This window comes from Tupaia chinensis, unplaced genomic scaffold (genome assembly GCF_000334495.1).
Source record: "Tupaia chinensis unplaced genomic scaffold, TupChi_1.0 Scaffold000152_1, whole genome shotgun sequence".
Taxonomy (NCBI): Eukaryota; Metazoa; Chordata; class Mammalia; order Scandentia; family Tupaiidae; genus Tupaia; species Tupaia belangeri.
In genome coordinates this window covers 645627-662966 of record NW_006159623.1, presented here as the reverse complement: position 1 = coordinate 662966, position 17340 = coordinate 645627, and the positions used below count along the sequence as shown (strand labels likewise).

The following is a 17340-nucleotide window of genomic DNA, read 5'->3' as shown; positions in this document are numbered from 1 at the left end:
TGCCATCACATATGCTCCTGTATCACAGATAAATGCTATGTGCATGGAAACTGATAGAAAAGTGTATTTATGGACATTTTTCTTTAAAAGACCAGTAGTAAACATGTCTTTAAAATCGAGCCAAACAAATCTCAGATCTTTATGCTGGGGAGAACAAGATGAGAATGACATTTGTGGACTCCTGTATAATTTTTCTGGAATGCAGTTTGGTAATGTATATCCAGAACCCTAATATTCATATCCTTTGGCACTATCCTGTGTAGATAATAAAGACGTAGATAGTCAGCAATGAAAATTTTCAACACTGGAGAAGTAGTTAAATAATATCCAGTATATTATCATGATAGAATTCTGTGGAGTGATTTTATTTATTTTTTATTTTTTGGAGAGGTTTTTGCTACAGGGCACATGTGCTTGCCAAAACAACAGAGGAAAAAAAAAATAGGACCAGCAGTTAGCATAATGGCTATGTCGCTGGACTCCCACGTAGTCAACCGTGGTTCGGGTCTTGGACCCGGTGGATTAAACTCATGCCGGGTGCATGTGCGTATGTGCCCAAGATCCCGAGAGGAGAATGGAGGAGAAGGGATTGCGGCGTGGCCATTCGCCCTGGGGGGTGATTTCTCGCTTTCTGTCTCTCTCTGTCTGGCGAGTGCACCCGCCCTATAGCAAAAACCTCTCCAAAAAAAAAAAAAAAATGACAAAGGGGGAAAAAAAGTGAGAAGTCACTGCCCCCTCCCAGGGGGATGGCCACGCTGCAATCCCTTCTCCTCTCATGAACCTGGGCATGCACACACACATGCCCAGCGTGAATTTAAGCCACCAGGTCCGGGACTCGAACTGCGGTCCACTACCTGGGAGTCCAGTGATGTAGCCATTATGCCATCTCCTGGCCCCGATTTTCTTTTTTTTTTTTTTCAATAGCTCCTGATAGCACAGGGAAAAAAAATATAAGACGTTAGCCAGAAAATAAAGTAAAACTACTTTGATAGAAGATCAGAAGGCACTAAACATAATTGTAAGGAAAGATGTTATGGTAGCCTTATGAAACTTAGCTTTTTTTTTCAATTTTACTAGAAGGCATGTGTTCTTGTTAGAGAGAGAGAGAGAGAGAAGGAAGGGAAGAGATAAATGAGAAAGTACCCACCATGGAGAAAGGTTATGCCACAGTTCTCCTCTGTCTCTCTCACCTGTTGGGATTTGGGGCATGCATACATACATGGCCCGATGTATTTTCCAAGCTGCCAGGTCTGGGACTTGACCCATGTAGTTGGTCCTGTGGGATCCAGCTACCTCAACCATTATACCTCTGATGTGTCCTGCTTTTATTTTCATTGTACAAAAATGCATAGCAAAATTGACCATCATAAATACATAGTTCAGTGTAGGAGCGTTGTTGGAACTGCTTGTCTTGCAGACTCGAGCTCTGTACCAGTTCACACTAATTCCCACCCCTCCCTTTCGCCCAGTCATCAACAACCACCTTTCTCCTTCTCTGTGGTTCTCCTACTCATGTGAATGGAGTCCTACAGTACTTGTCCTTTGGTGACTGCCATATTTCACTTAGCACTTCCTGGAATTTCCCATGCCGTAGCCTTCTTTGTCGAGGCTACATAGTATTCCATGGTATGTATAGAACACATTTTCTTTGTCCATTCATCTGTCAATGGATACTTGGATTTTTTTCCACCTTTTGGCAGTTGTGTGATGCCTCTGCACATTCATGTATGATTGTCTGTTTGAGTCCCTGCTTTCACTACTTTTGGTTACATACCCAGAAGTGGAATTGCCAGACCATATGGTAATTCTGTGCTTAATGTTTCGGGGAATTGCCGTAATGCTTTCTACAGAGATTGCCTTAATGTACACTTCTTTCTTTTAAATAGAAAAGCTGTAAGATTCACAGAAGGAATTTCTACATCCACTTAAACTATATTCACCAGTTGTCTACATTTTGCCCCATTTGGGTTATCATTTTTCCTCACTTCAGCTGCATATGAGGGGGTCTTCAAAAAAATTGATGGAAAATACATATTATGAAAAAACTCAGCATGGATTTTAAAATGTTTTTGGCACCAAAATAAATTTTTAGGTTTTTTGTGCTGGTTCTTATTTCATGAACTTTTTGAAGTCACCTTAATGTGCATCTACAGTGTGTATGTAATATGTGTCCATGTGTATGTGATGTGTGTAATGTGTACACACACGCGCACACACTGTGGGTGCATATTGGTGTTGAGCTGTTGGGAGTACATTGAAGACATCGTGTTCCTTTACCACTAAATATTTCAGTGTATTTGTTAGGAATGCACTCTCTCATATAACCACAGTACAGCTGTTAAAATGAGTTAATTTGACACTGATAAAATAGTCATGCTACTTTATAAATCAGAAAGTAAATGAAAAAATAATTAAGATAGACCTTTTTTTTTTTTTTTGAGAGGTTTTTGCTATAGGGCATGTGCACTCGCCAGAAAGACAAAGAAAGACAGAGAGAAAGCGAGAAATCACCTCCCTGGGGGGGAGTAGCCATGGCGCAATCCCTTCTCCATTCTTCTCTCGGGATCTTGGGCACTCACGCGCGCGCGCGCGCACACACACACACACACACACACACACACACACATACCCCGCGTGAGTTTAAGCCACTGGGTCTGGGACTTGAACCGTGGTTGACTACATGGAAGTCCAGCGACATAGCCATTATGCCATCTGCTGGTCCCAAAATAGACTATTTATTTGAGGCCAGTGTTCAGTGAATATTGCGGTAGACATTAATTTGTGTTTATTTTTTTAAAGGGAGAAGTTTGTTAGAACTTGGAGGAAACAATGCCATTATTGGTAAGGTTGCCATTTGTTTTGTTTTGTTTTTTCTTCTCTTTGGAATATCCTTGGTAGCCATCCCTAATACATAGAGCTTGTTTCAGAATCATCCCTTTTACATTGTGCGTGCTTTTGATCTAACTCTAAGAGTGCAGCTCTTTCCTTATGATGAGGCAACTGAGGCTTAAGAAGTTAGAATCACACAACTAAAAAGTGATGGGGTGGAGACAAAGTCTGGTTTGTTTGGTTGCACAAGCCCTCTTAAGTCTACAACACTGTTAAAGAGGGAAAAACTGAACTTGTCAGAGGAACTTATTTCTAGAAGGTATACAAAGGGAGGAATTATAAATAGTATAAAGGAAGGATTAACCTTATAAAGATTATGCTAATTTTTTTCTTCTGAGGGCAGGAGAGGAGGAAGGAATAGATAAAAGTAGAATTTACAGATGACTTTGCTTTGATCTCTTCAGCGTAGCAGAGGAAGTGGGGAAGGGCCTTGTGCTTGAATACTTTGAGATTTTTAGTGGAGGTTGAGGTCATGTGGTGCAAGAGTAGAGAGCGGAGGTTTCTGTTGAGGTTTGAACAAGCTTCTGTTGTAGGTCATTTTACAGTTTTTAGGTTGGTGATTGGAAAAGGAAGGTTTGCTGAGATCAGCAAGGGAATGTACTATCATAGAGATAAGGAAGCTTAATATACATCACAAAGATACTGTGCCAGGGGCAGGATGTAGGGAGACTCCTGTTATCAGTGGATCAAAATGGTCTGTTAATGTTTGTGGGCATGACTCCCTCCAGGCTCTCCAGAAGGGATTTTGCAAATAGGGAAAAGCAGTCAGACTTCTGTCTTCACCAAGAATGATGATCTTGGAGAGGAGACCTCAGTGAGGTTACGTGGAGACCAAGAACCTGCGAGCTGAAAGATGAAGGCAGGAGAGAGAGCCTCAGTTCACCTGTGTATGTGGGTGAAGATACCGAGCTCATTGCTCCGTCCTCATACACTCTTCCCTGGAGGAAAAGTGTGCCTTCCCCCTAACGAGTACATGCGCCTCTTACAATGAGACTTTCGGTGGTGTTTTTAGCCCACCTTCTAATGGGCTTTTTTAATACCAGCTAGAACATTCCCTGTCTGCACTCACCGCACTAATGGGTGTGTTTGTGCTTCTCTCAGTCTTTGAGGACGCCGACCTCAGCTTAGTTGTCCCGTCAGCTCTCTTCGCTGCTGTGGGGACAGCCGGCCAGAGGTGTACCACTGCCCGACGGCTGGTGAGTCTTGCTCTTTTGAAATTATTATTATTTTTACATAAAAGAATTGTACATTATCTGGGAGGTATAATGTGATTTTTCAGTATAAGAACACAATGTGGGTTGATTAAGTCAGAGCATTTTGTGTCTCCATTTGGGTTTTTCCTCTCATTCAAAATGAATATGAGCAAATTCTTTATAGGATTGCTATAACCTAAATTAATTTGAATAAGATAAAAGACGTGAAAATGGAGTCTGTACTTTGATCACTTTTTTAAAAAAGAATGATTTTTTATTTAATTCCATTCATTATTATAATTAGTATTATTATTTTAATTTCACCAAATTGAGAGAGAGAAAGGGAAAACAAGGAAGCAAGGTGCCAGGTCCAGGACTTGAACCATGATTGGCCATGAGAGAATCCAGCACCCTTAACCACCACACCACCTGGTGACCCCCTTTTATCCCTTTTTTATAGTGATTATTTTTCCTGTGTTTTACAACAAATGAAAATTAATCTTTCCTTTATTTTTACATTATTCAGTTAAAGTTCTTAAAAAAAAACCTAAGATGGGGACCAGCGGATGGCATAATGGTTTCGCCACTGGACTCCAATGTAATTAACCACAGGTCAAGTCCAGGACCCAGTTTGTGTGCATGCGTGCCCAAGATCCTGAGAGGAGAATGGAGGAGGGATTGTTGCTTGGCCATCCTCCCCGGGAGGGGTGATTTCTCGCTTTTTTTCTGTCTCTGTCTCTCTGGAGAGCACATGTGCCCTGTAGCAAAAATCTCTCTTAAAAAATAAAGATGATATTCATAAAATTTTTATAATTTATTATTTGTTCACCATAAATATAAAATTATGTTAAAAACAAGAAGAAACAAGGGCACTCCAAATGATTACTCTGTTAATTATATGGTAAAATACAAAGTGACATTGGGGCCAGCAGGTGGTGTGTTGTTTAAGGTGCTGGAATTCCCACATGGCCGACCACAGTTCAAGTCTTGAACCTGGCAGCTTGCTTTTTCTCTCTCTCTCTCTTTCTCTGGCAAAAACCCATGTGAAAAAATAATAAATGAATAAGTGAATAAAATAATTAAAAAAATATATAAAGTGACATGAAAGGCAAGTGTTGCTCTATTTAGTCAACTCTTATTTTTCCTTTGTGTCTTGGAACAGATATATGTAGGCCTGCTTTATATTAAGTGTTAATTTTGTGTTTTAGTCTTTAGTTTTCTTTTTTTTTTTCCTTTTTCTTTTCTTTTCTTTTTTTTAATTTTGGAGAGGTTTTTTTGCTATAGGGTGCGTGCGCTTGCCAGAAAGACAGAGAGATACAGAAAGCGAGAAATCACCTTCTGGGGGGGATGGCCATGCCACAATCCCTTCTCCTCCATCTCCTTTTGGGATCTTGGGCGTGCGCGTGCGCGCGCGCGTGCGCGCGCACGCACGCACAGGTACACACACACACACACACACACACACACACACGCCCGGCGTGAGTTTAAGCCACTGGATCCGGGACTCAAACCACAGTCAACTACATGGGAGTCCTGCAACATAGCCATTATGCTAACTGCTGCTCCCACCATTTACTTATTTGAGAGGATTTTGCCTGAGGGGGCGTGCATTCTTGGGGGTAGAGGATAGGTGATAGAGGGGGACAGAGACAGTGAGAGGGAAAGTCAGAAATCTTCCCCCAGGAGCAATGGCAACACCACAATCTCTTCTCCATTCTCTTCCTGGGATCTTGGGCATGCACACACATGCATTCACCGTGAGTTTCAAGCCACTGGGTCCAAATTTGAACCACAGTTGGCTATGTAGAAGTCCAGTGACATAACTACTATGCCACCTGCTGACCCAACCCCTCTTTAGTCTTTATTTTGTTTGATTAAAAAATCCTGGAACTTTTTTTTTTTTTTTTTTAGTAGAGGATGTTTGAAAAAAAATTTTTTTTTAATAATTTACATTTAATTGTACATCTTTGTGGAGTCTTAGTGTTAAATATTAAAGGATACTATTAGTCATTGCCAAATCTATTTCCATAGGGACAGTTAGCTTCCATGTAGGAAAATTACATTCCAGCTCTATGAAGCTCTCTCTGTGACCAGTTCTAATAATGCTAACTCATTTGCTATAGGGAGACTAAGAAGAGAATGAGTGATTTGGCAAGTTCACTTCTGTCACTAGGAACATGGCATGAGTGCATATCCTAGCCAGAGTAGGTGTGAAGGTGGTCCTCACCTGCTTAAGGCTTCACTCTGGACCCTGCATGGCCTAACGCTAAGTGCATGTGTTTATCCAGCAGAGGGCGGCTGGGCCAAACTGTTGTGGTCCAGAGATTCACACTCTGGTATAGGACAGGTGTTTTGAACCTAATAAAGACATCAGGTGCCGTAGAACAAAAATAGGAAAAATGGATTTCTGAAGCAGAGCCAAGTAGATCTTCAGAAATTTGATAAAGATGTGGCTTACGATTTTCTTCTAACATTCACCTAGAGGAAGTTAGTATTTTCATGTAGTTAATATTAAGATTAGAAATGATATAATTAAAAAAATGCTTCTCTTTGTTTATGTTTTCAGAAAGTATACTGTTTTGATAACTATTAAGAATTATTAACCACTAGCATTAAAATTATTTGTTGTTTAAACATTTGTATATTCATTTTCCCATTCCTTTGGTTGGTTCTTTTTTTGCTTAGTTTTTACATGAAAACATCCATGATGAAGTTGTAAACAGACTTAAAAAGGCCTATGCACAGATCCGTGTTGGGAACCCGTGGGACTGTGAGTATCTGATTCTGTTTTAAAAGGTATTCCTTTGTTTTGTAAATTACCAGAGTGCCTGTACCCTTACCCGAGAGAGAGAGAGAGAGAGAGAGAGAGAGAGAGAGAGAGAGGAAACCTCACAATGGGGGATGGTCATGCCATAATCCCTTCTCTGTATCTGTATTCTGTCGGGACTTGGACCACACGTGTATGCATGCCTAGTGTGTTTTGTAAGCCACCAGGACTAGAATTTGAGCCATGTGAGGTGCAGAGCACTGAAGGTCGACACTGTGGGGCCAGCCCAGATAATTCCTTTTCTTTATTATTATTATTCTATTTAAGTTTATTTATTTGTTTGTTTGTTTGTTTATTTATTTATTTGTTTGTTTTAATTTGTCCAGAGAGAGACAGAGGAGAGAGAGAGAGAGAGAGAAAGCAGGTCACTAGGTCTGGGACTTGAACCGTGATTGGCCATGTGGGAGTCCAGTGCACTTAAGCACCACGCCAGCTACTGCCCCTGATAATTCCTTTTTGATAGCTGGTGTTAAATGCTTCTGAACTTCTGTGTTTCGAGTATTTTCCCTCTTTCCTGAGAAGCCTGGAAATCAGGCCCTCACCTGATTAAGGTCTCATTCTGGATACCTGTGTGACCCGAGGCTACATGAAACAGTAGGTAGGCATTTGGGATGACACATCCGCTCCTAGGTTAGGATCCTGGGTGCCCGTTGTGGGCTGGGGATGAGACGAGGAGGACATGTTTAGGTAGGATGAGATTTGATGAGCATTTCTCTCTACTGCTGTTGTCCTTGTCCAGGTCACTATTGTCTCTGTCCTTGGGTGTCTGTGAGAGCCCTCCAGCTGATTTCCTGCTTCCACTGTTGCCTTTCCCCAGAACCAGGCTGATTATAATGTTTTTTTAAAATTTTGTTTCGTTTTTAAAAATTATTTAATTATGGGACCAGCAGTTAACGTAATGGCTATGTCACTGGACTCTCATGTAGTCGACTACAGTTCAAGTCCTGGACCCAGTGGCTTAAACTCAACACTGGGCGCGTGTGTATGCGTGCCCAAGATCCCGAGAGGAGAATGGAGGAGAAGGGGTTGTGGTGTGGCCATCCCCCCAGGGGGGTGATTTCTCACTTTCTGTCTATCTTCCTGGTGAGCACACGTGCCCTATAGCAAAAACCTCTCAAAAAATTATTTTTATTTAATTAATTTTAATTAATTTTATTTACTTACTTACTTATTTATTTATTTATTTATTTTTTGGAGAGGTTTTTCTCTATAAGGCGTGTGTGCTCGCCAGACAGACAGAGAGACATAGAGACAGAAAGCGAGAAATCATTCCCCAGGAGGGATGGTCACGCCGCAATCCCTTCTCCTCCATTCTCCTCTCGGGATCTTGGGCATGCACACACACGTGCCCGGTGTGAGTTCTAAGCCACCGGGTCCGGGACGTGAACCGTGGTCGACTACGTGGGAGCCCAGACATAGCCATTACGCTAACTGCTGGTTCCCTCATTCATTTATTTTAATTTGAGAGAGACAGAGAGGGAAAGTGAGAAAGCAAGTCACCAAGTCTGGGACTCAAACTATGGTCAGCCATGTGGGAGTGTCCAGCGCCTTAACCACCATGCTACCTGCTGCTCCCCGAACCAGACTGATTTTTTAATCAGATATTCATTCTTGCTTAAAACACTCCAGTGACTTCTCTGTAGTTTTGGGCTAGATCCTGATGCCTTTTTATTTCCTCTTCAGTGGGTCCCAGTCTTTCGATATCTGACACCTGCCCCTGCCCTGCCTGCCTTCCCACCAGCCCTCCTGAGCCCATTTGTCCTCCTGCTCCCTGAACTTCAGCCTCTTCAATCTTCTTCTTTTTAAAGTTTTATTTATTTATTTTAAAACTTAATTTGCTATAGGGTGCTTGCCACAGAGAGAGGGAGGGACAGAGAGAGAGAAACCGTAAAAAAATCATCTCCCAGGGGTGATGGCCACGCCACTGTAATCCCTTCTCCTCCATTCTCCTTTCAGAATTTTAAGTATGCGCACACACATGCTGAATGTGTTTTATTTACTTTAAAAAATGTGTTATTAAAAAAAAAAATGGGACTGGCAGGTAGCATGGTGGCTAAGGACGCTGGACTCCCACATGGCCAACCACGGTTCAAGTCCTAGACCTGGCGGCTTGCTTTCTAACTTTTTCTCTCTCTTTCTCTGTCCCTCCCTGATAAACTTAAAATAAGTAAATAAAGTTAAATAAAATAGTTTTTAAAAATTTATTATTTTTAATTTTTAATAGTTATTCATTTAACTTTATTTATTATTATTAGTCTTCGATTTGACCGAAGAGAGACAGAGAGAGAGAGAGAGAAAGCAAGCTGCCAGGTCCGGAACTTGAACCGTGATCATCCATATGGAACTTCAGTGCCTTAACCACCTTGTCAACTGCTGGCCCCTACCCAGAGTGTTTTCTAAGCTGCCAGGTCCAGGACTTAAACCATGTCGTCATCCTGTGGGATCTAGTTACCGTAACCACTACACCACCTGGCTGACCCTAAGTTTTATTTATTTATTCTGAATGAGAGAGAGAGAGATACAGCACCCCCACTAGGGTCTTAATGCTGAGATAAACCCCCTGCTTCAGCCGGCCTGGGTCACGTGCTTGTGTACCTGGTGTACTCAGGGAGGTCACTGGACACGAACCGAAACCTTCCCACGTTGGCCCACCTTGTAGAGCACTGTGTTTCACTGCGCAACCCTGTCTGGTCCTCTCCCATTTTCTTCCAGTGACCTTAGTGTTGCAGGCTCTGGCCTGCTGCTCTCTCAGATGGGAATTCTCCTCTTCCAGCTCTTCCTGCAGCCTGCCCTGCTAACATGCCGTCTCCTCTCAGAGGCTCGTCTAAATCTTCCCTCCTCTGTCCCTGTGCTCACCTCTAATGCCTTCGTGTCTAGTAGCCATAACCCAGGCCAGCATCAGTGTCTCCCCTTCAAATGCACTCCACTTCCGAGACTGGCATTTGTAGGGAATTATCACCCTGTAATGAGTAAATGAATGCTGTGTTTTTAATGCATGCTCTGATGAACTGATAGCCATTTCTCTAACCCAGGGGTTGGCAAATGGCCTGGCAACAGTGCTGGTGCCAGCAGGTGGCATGGTGGTTAAGACGCTGGACTTCCACATGGCTGACTGCAGTTTGAGTCCCAGACCTGGTGGCCTTCTCACTTTACTGTTCTCTGTGGTCAAATTAAAAAATAATATTAAATAAAATTAAACAAATTATTTTCTTTCTTTCTTTCTTTCTTTCTTTCTTTCTTTCTTTCTTTCTTTCTTTCTTTCTTTCTTTCTTTCTTTCTTTCCTTCCTTCCTTCCTTCCTTCCTTCCTTCCTTCCTTCCTTCCTTCTTTCTTTCTAGAGATTTTTGCTATAAGGCATGTGTGCTCACCAGAGAGACAGAGACAGAAAGGCAGAAAGCAACAAATCACCCTGTGGGGTGATGGCCATGCTGCAGTCCCTTTTCCTCCATTCTCCTCTCAGGATTTTGGGCATGTACACTTATGCACCTGGCATGAGTTTTAAGCTACTGAGTTCGGGACTTGAGCTGTGGTTGACTACGTGAGAGTCCAGCGACATAACCATTACACCATCTACTGTTCTCTAAACAAATACTTTTTTTTTCTTTGAGAGACAGAAATTTTTGCTATAGGGCATGTGTGCTCGCTGGAGAGACAGAGACAGAGAGGCAGAAAGCAAGAAATCACCCCCTGGGGGGATGGTCATGCCTCTCTAGTCTCTTCTCAAGATTTTGGGCATACTCCTGGCATATATTTTAAGCTGCCGGATCCAGGACTTGAACCCAGTTGACTACATGGGAGTCTAGTGACAACCATTATGCCATCTGCTGGTCCCTAAACAAGTAATTCTTTTATTTTTTTTAAAAGGTATATTTATTTTTAATGTTATTGTCATTATTCTTTGATTTTGACCAGAGAGAGACAGAGAGAAAGGGAGAGTGAGAAAGTAAGCAGTCAGGTCTGGGACTTGAACCAAGGTCAGCCATGTGGGAGTTCAGTACTCTTAACCACCACACCACCTGCTGACCCCATAAATAATTCTTTTATTTTTTTATAAATAATTTTATTATTATTATTTTAATATTTCCAGAGAGACACACACAGAGAGAGAGTGGGAAAGTAAGAAAACAAGCTTCCAGGTTTGGGACTTGAACCACAGTCAGGCATATGGGAGTCCAGCGCCCTAACCACCACGCCACCTGCTGTCCCCCCACAAATAATTCTTAAGAAAATAAAATAAAACGGTGCCACTGAGGGCAGAGTGATGAGCGCTCCTTCTCTCTCCAGCCGACGTTCTCTACGGGCCCCTGCACACCAAGCAGGCGGTGAGCATGTTTCTGGGAGCTGTGGAAGCAGCAAGGAAGGAAGGCGGCACCGTGGTGTGCGGCGGCCAGGTAAGGGCGCGAGGTCGCCGCAGCTCTGTTTACTTCCGTCCCTCGGGCACCTTGGCAGAGGGTCAACATGCAACTCCTTTCTTTCCTCGCCCCTATTATTATAAGGAGAGAAATACATATTTAAAAAAATAAAAAGACAATTAAAAAATGCATGAACTTTCTAGGAGGACACAAGAAATTGAGTCATGGCTGCTTTTATATTGGGTCCCTAGGACTTGGGATGGAAAGGAGAAGTCATTTCTACTGCGCAGAAGGCTTCATATTCAGAGCAGTTAGAATTTGCAGTTTTTTGGGGTCCAGCAGATGGCATAGTGGTCGTCACTGGACTCCCACATGGCTGACATTTGTTTGAATCTTGGACCTGCTGGTTTGAAAATAACGCTAGGTGGGTGTGCGTGCGTGCCCAAGATCCCAGAGGAGATTGAAGGAGAAGGGATTGTCATGTGGCCATCCCCCAGGGGAGTGATTTCTCACTTTCCCTGTCTCTGTCTCTTGACTCTCCAGCGAGCACAAGTACCCTAAGGCAAAAACCTTTTTAAAAAAGTATCTCTATTTTTGGGTTATTTTAGTTTGTTTATTTATTTATATTCATTCTTTTATTTTGAGAGAGACACTTCCCTAACCGTCTATGCCATGGCCCATCTGGTCTCAGCTGGCCCTAATCAGGGGCACATGTTCGGGATGCTGACTGGCTCTTGAACATGAACCCAGGCCCTTCTCTGTGGGTCCAGTTACATCACCACTGTGCTACTGCCTGGCCCCTATCGTTTATTTTTTTCATAATAAACAAAAAGTTTATTATGAAAATCTACCTGACCCGATTTTTACATCGTGTAAAAATGGGCCTGTTGCCAAGGGCACGTGGGTTTCTCTGAACAGCCGTTACTTGTACTCGTTCCAAGGCTCCTAACACGGCGATGCTATTCCTCGCATTACCACCATTCCAGCATTGTGCTGCTGCCCACTGGTTGCCATCTCCACACATCCACCCATCGCAAGAGTCATAAATGGATCGAATCCCCACGGTATTCCTTGGACGTGTCTGCCACCATTTATTTATTTATTTATTTATTTATTTATTTATTTATTTATTTATTTATTTATTTATTTATTTATTTATTTATTTATTTATTTATTTATTTATTTATTTATTTATTTATTTATTTATTTATTTATTTATTTATTTATTTATTTATTTATTTATTTATTTATTTATTTATTTATTTATTTATTTATTTATTTATTTATTTATTTATTTATTTATTTATTTTTTTGGCGAGGTTTTTGCTATAGGGTACGTGCACTCGCCAGACAGACACAGAGAGACAGAGAGATAGAAAGCGAGAAATCACCCCCCAGAGGGGATGGCCACGCCGCAATCCCTTCTCCTCCATTCTCCTCTCGGCATGTTGGGCACGCACGCTCACGCGCCCGGCGTGAGTTTAAGCCACCAGGTCTGGGACTCGAACCGCAGTCGAATATGTGGGAGTCCAGCGACATAGCCCTTATGCTAACTGCTGGTCCCTGCCAACATTTAGTTTTAATGATAACTTCTCGTCCATAAATTTCTTCAATTCGGGAGGGTGAGCTTTGCTCATGGTACCAACTCCGCAGGCTCAGAGACGCCTTTGAAGGGAATTCTCAGCCTCTTCACGTTCCCGTGGCAGGCCCGGCCCCTATCGTTTTTTTTTTTAAAGTTAGGGCCTACCACGGTGGTGAAAGTGGTAGGGCTCCATTGCACGATATTGGAGCCATGAGGTCAGCCTTGTTGTGCCAGGCGTGCCCTGAACCTCTTTGGCTGGGAGACTGGCAGGATTGTGGTGACCGGACCCTGTAATAGGTCCCCATCTGTCTCTTTCTCATTCTTTCTCACATGGGAGGGAAGGAAGAAGACATTTTAAAAGTCCGAGAATCAAAAAACTACATATATGTGAGCCAGAGAATGGGGTAGTGGTTCAGGAGCTAGACTCTCACATGGCCAATTATGGTTCGATCCCTGGATCTGGTGGCTTGAAACAAGCTGGCACGTGTGCGTGCGTACCCAATATCCCAGGAGGAGGTGGGAGGAGTAGAGGTTGTGGTGTGACCACCCACCCTAAAGGGTGATTTTTCACTTTTCCTCTCACTACCTGTCCGTCAGTAAACACACACACCCTATGGGAAAGAAAATCTTTTTTGGGGGGAGAGGTTTGTGCTATAGGGCGCTTGCATTTGCCAGAAAGACAGAGAGAGACAGAGAGACAGAAAGCGAGAAATCACCCCCGTGGGGGAATGGCCACACTACAATCCCTTCTCTTCCATTCTCCTCTCAGGATCTTGGGCATGTACACACACGCTCCCGGCGTGAGTTAAGCCACTGGGTCCAGGACTCAAACTGTGGTTGACTACATGGAAGTCCAGCAACGTAGCCATTATGCCATCTGCTGGTCCCAGCAAAAAATTTTAAAAGCATATATGTATTTTTAAAAGATTTTGCTAGAGAGCATCTGTGCTTGCTGGAGAGAGAGGAAAGTAAGAAAGCACCTCCGGTGGGGGATAGCCGTGCTGTAATCCCTTTCGTTTCTCCTTTTACAATTTTGTGTGTACACTCATATGTGTATGGCATCAAGCTGCCAGGTCCGGGACTCGAATTGCACAGTCAGCCAAGTGGGATCCCATCACTCTATCCACTGTGCCACCACCAACTAGTAAATATCAATAGTTCAGCATTTTATTTTAATTTAGCACATGTGACAATATCTGTGACGCTTCCTGGCTAAGGTGTTTTCTTCAGATGTGGCAGGAGAGTGTTGTCCTGATTTTTGCATAAGCTATACCTATAATTTATTATCTATAATTTAATTTCACTAAACTTACTGCCAAGCAATCAGGGCAGAAGCCTTCTGCAGTATCACCGTCAACACACTCTCATCTAATTGGACAAAGATGTATCTATCAATTTCAGTGTTTTTTGTTTTTTCACATATTACATTGTCTTTAAAGTATTCAACCTGACCTTTTAGAAATGCCCCTTTTCCCTTTGTATAATATTTATTTAAGTTTCACAATGCAGTATGACATTACACTGACAAATACAGCTGCCGTGCATAGGATTGAGAGTAAATACAGTTGATTCTTGGTAAACACATGGCTCAGGCTGACTGCAGAGTTTCAGAGGCACACTTGAGAGTGGATTGCTAGCCAGAAAGCTTCCTTTTTTTTTTTTTTTAATTTTTTTTTATTTTTTAGAGGTTTTTACTCTAGGTTGTGCATGCTCACCAGAAAGACAGAGAGAGACAGAGAAACAGAAAGCAAGAAATCGCCCCCGCGGGGATGGCCACACCGCAATCCCTTCTTCTCCATTCTCCTCTCGGGATTTTGGGCATGCACGCACACGCGCCCGGCGTGAGTTTAAGCCATCGGGTCTGGGACTCGAATCGTGGTCTACTACGTGGGAAGTCCAGTGAAATAGCCATTATGCTAACTGCTGGTCCCTAGCCAGAAAGTTTTCTAGAAGGAAAGACAACTGCTAGTTAAGTGGATGACCCCATGGAGGTTAGTTAAGAAATTACATTTGGAGTTACTGGTTTTCGTTCAGTGTGTAATGTCTCTCGGAACTGCCATGACAAAATACCACAGACTGGGTGGGTTAAACAGCAGATGTTTATTTTCTCAGTTCTGGAGTCCTGAGGCCCAAGATAGGGTGCTGGTGGGGTGGGTTTCTGGCGAGGCCTCTTTCTGGCTTGCCGATGGCTGATTCCTTGCTGTATCCTCACCTGACCTTCCCCAGAGCGGGGAGAGAATCTCTGGTCTCGTCCTCTTTTTAGAGGCTGTAGAGCTATTAGATCAGGGCTCTACCCATGTGACCTCATTACTCTTAATTACCTCCTCGAAGGTCCTAGATCCCGGTGTACTCACATTGAGGGGAGGTCTTAATGTCAATTCTGGGGAGACACAATTCAATCCTAAACAGTCTGGGTACAGATCACGTATCTTACAATGGTAGGGTTTTCTTTTTTAAAGAGATTTTTGCCGTAGGGAGTGTGAGCATGCTGGAGAGAGACAGAGAAAGTGAGAAATCGCCTCCTCCCCCCCCGGGGGGCGGGTGGCCACACCTCAGTCCCTTCTCCATTCTCCTCCTGGGGTCTTGAGCACGCACACAGTTCCCAGTGTGATTTTGAAGCCATTGAGTCCGGGACTCAAGCTGTGGTTGGCCATGTGGGAGTCTAGCGACAGAACCACTACACCATCTCCTGGCCCCAAATAATAGGAAATTTAAAACGACCACTTACAACAGTGCTGTTTTCAACATAACCTGGTCGTGACGTGGCATGGGGCTCAGTCCCTGCCTCCTCATTTTTCTCTAGTTTCCTCAGCCCAGCTTTAGCTAGAGTCAGTAGGAGGAAGAGAGCATTTTCTTTATGATAGGAAGTTATTTTTTTTTCTTTTTTTGGAGAGGTTTTTTCGCTATAGGGCGCGTGCGCTCGCCAGACAGACAGACATAGAGACAGAAAGCGAGAAGTCACCCCCCAGAGAGGATGGTCACGCCACAATCCCTTCTCCTCCATTCTCCTCTCGGGATCTTGGGCACGCACGCACACGCACCCGGCGTGAGTTTTAAGCCACCGGGGCCGGGACACGAACCACGGTCGACTACGTGGGAGTCCAGCGACATAGCCATTATGCTAACTGCTGGTTCCCATGATAGGAAGTTATTTTGAAGAAATAATTGACCTCTCAGTGCTATTTAGTTTTTCTCACGTGTGTAGGCAAAGATGAAGTTCTTTGACCCCAAGTTCGAGTGGGAAACAAAGTGTTTTCACGGTTTTTTATTTCATTTTCCTACCTAAGGTTATGGACCGTCCTGGAAACTATGTCGAGCCAACGATTGTGACAGGTCTTGCCCACAATGCGTCCATTGCACACACAGAGACTTTCGCTCCAATTCTCTACGTTTTCAAATTCAAGGTAAAAGTGGATTCTGCCTCTCTTTTCTCTGGTGTCTGCTGAACTAAATGATAAGGCTAGGGTGGGACGAAGGGAGGGGTTAGAAAGGCACTTGGAGCAGCAGAAACCTGAAGCTTGAAAATTTACGGAGATGAACGCTTCGTAACTATATAGATATATTCGAAGCTAGCTACCAGAAAAACCAAGAGGGGCTGTGGGCCAGTGTTGGAGTTTACAGAGTCTGTGCCCCTCACCGCCTGCGTCACCTTACTCTGAGCTGTGTGGGCCATCGAGGCAGCTTATTTGAGCCCGGTGACTGGACGGGTCTATGGCCCGAGTGCTGCGTGTGTGTCCGCACAAAATGAGGAGACGTGGGGCCACCTGAAGGCCTGCAGCCACCAGCATCAGCGGACAGGCTGTGGAGGTGTTCTTAGGGTGGTTTTTTTTTTTAATTTAATAATTATTATTATTATTTAATTTATTTATTTTTTAGGATTTTGTCATAGGGCGGATGTGCTGGCCAGAGAGGAGAGAGACAAAGGGGAAGTGAGAGATCATCCTCACACCCCAAGGCAGATGGCCACACCACATTTTCCTTCTCTTCCACTCTCGGGATTTTAGGCAACATGTACATATGCCTGGTGTGATTTTCAAGTTGCTGGATCCATGACCTGAAACATGGTCATCATGCGGGAATCCAGTACCCTAACCACCATGCCACCTGCTGGCCCCAGGTTTTAGCAGATGAGGGTAAATAGAAGGCCTCACTCCCCAGCATGAGCGAGGCCTGAGCTTTGCCAGCAAGTATGCAGCTTCGTTTAGAGACTGCAGGGATTCACTTAAGTTTTGAATGTGCCATTCTTTTTTTTTTTTTTTTTTTAAATTTATTTATTTACATTCATTCACTGTACATCATTACAACATGCAAAATGAGATTTTCCATCCAGATTACACTGTATATTGGTTCAATCAAGCACATCAGCATACATGTTATCATCAACAAATAATTTTCCATTTCTTATTTCCTAATGTTTTTCTTTTTTTGATTCCCTACCTCTTACCCTCTGCCATCTCCCACTCTCCTCCCACATTGTCTCTGGTATCTATACTTGCTT

The 17340-nt window shown here is 43.2% G+C and overlaps 1 protein-coding gene across 3 annotated transcripts in view; it reads left to right on the top strand.

Annotated features, from left to right (window-relative positions):
• Positions 1 to 17340, top strand: part of ALDH7A1 (aldehyde dehydrogenase 7 family member A1) — a 63869-nt gene that overhangs the window by 39335 nt on the left and 7194 nt on the right. For all 3 annotated transcript variants that reach the window (XM_027770689.1, XM_027770688.1, XM_006145525.3), the window contains 5 exons: positions 2800 to 2841; positions 3991 to 4085; positions 6768 to 6852; positions 11193 to 11299; positions 16130 to 16246. In XM_027770689.1, coding sequence (XP_027626490.1) covers positions 2800 to 2841; positions 3991 to 4085; positions 6768 to 6852; positions 11193 to 11299; positions 16130 to 16246 — 446 coding nt within the window. The remainder of the gene's footprint in view (positions 1 to 2799; positions 2842 to 3990; positions 4086 to 6767; positions 6853 to 11192; positions 11300 to 16129; positions 16247 to 17340) is intronic.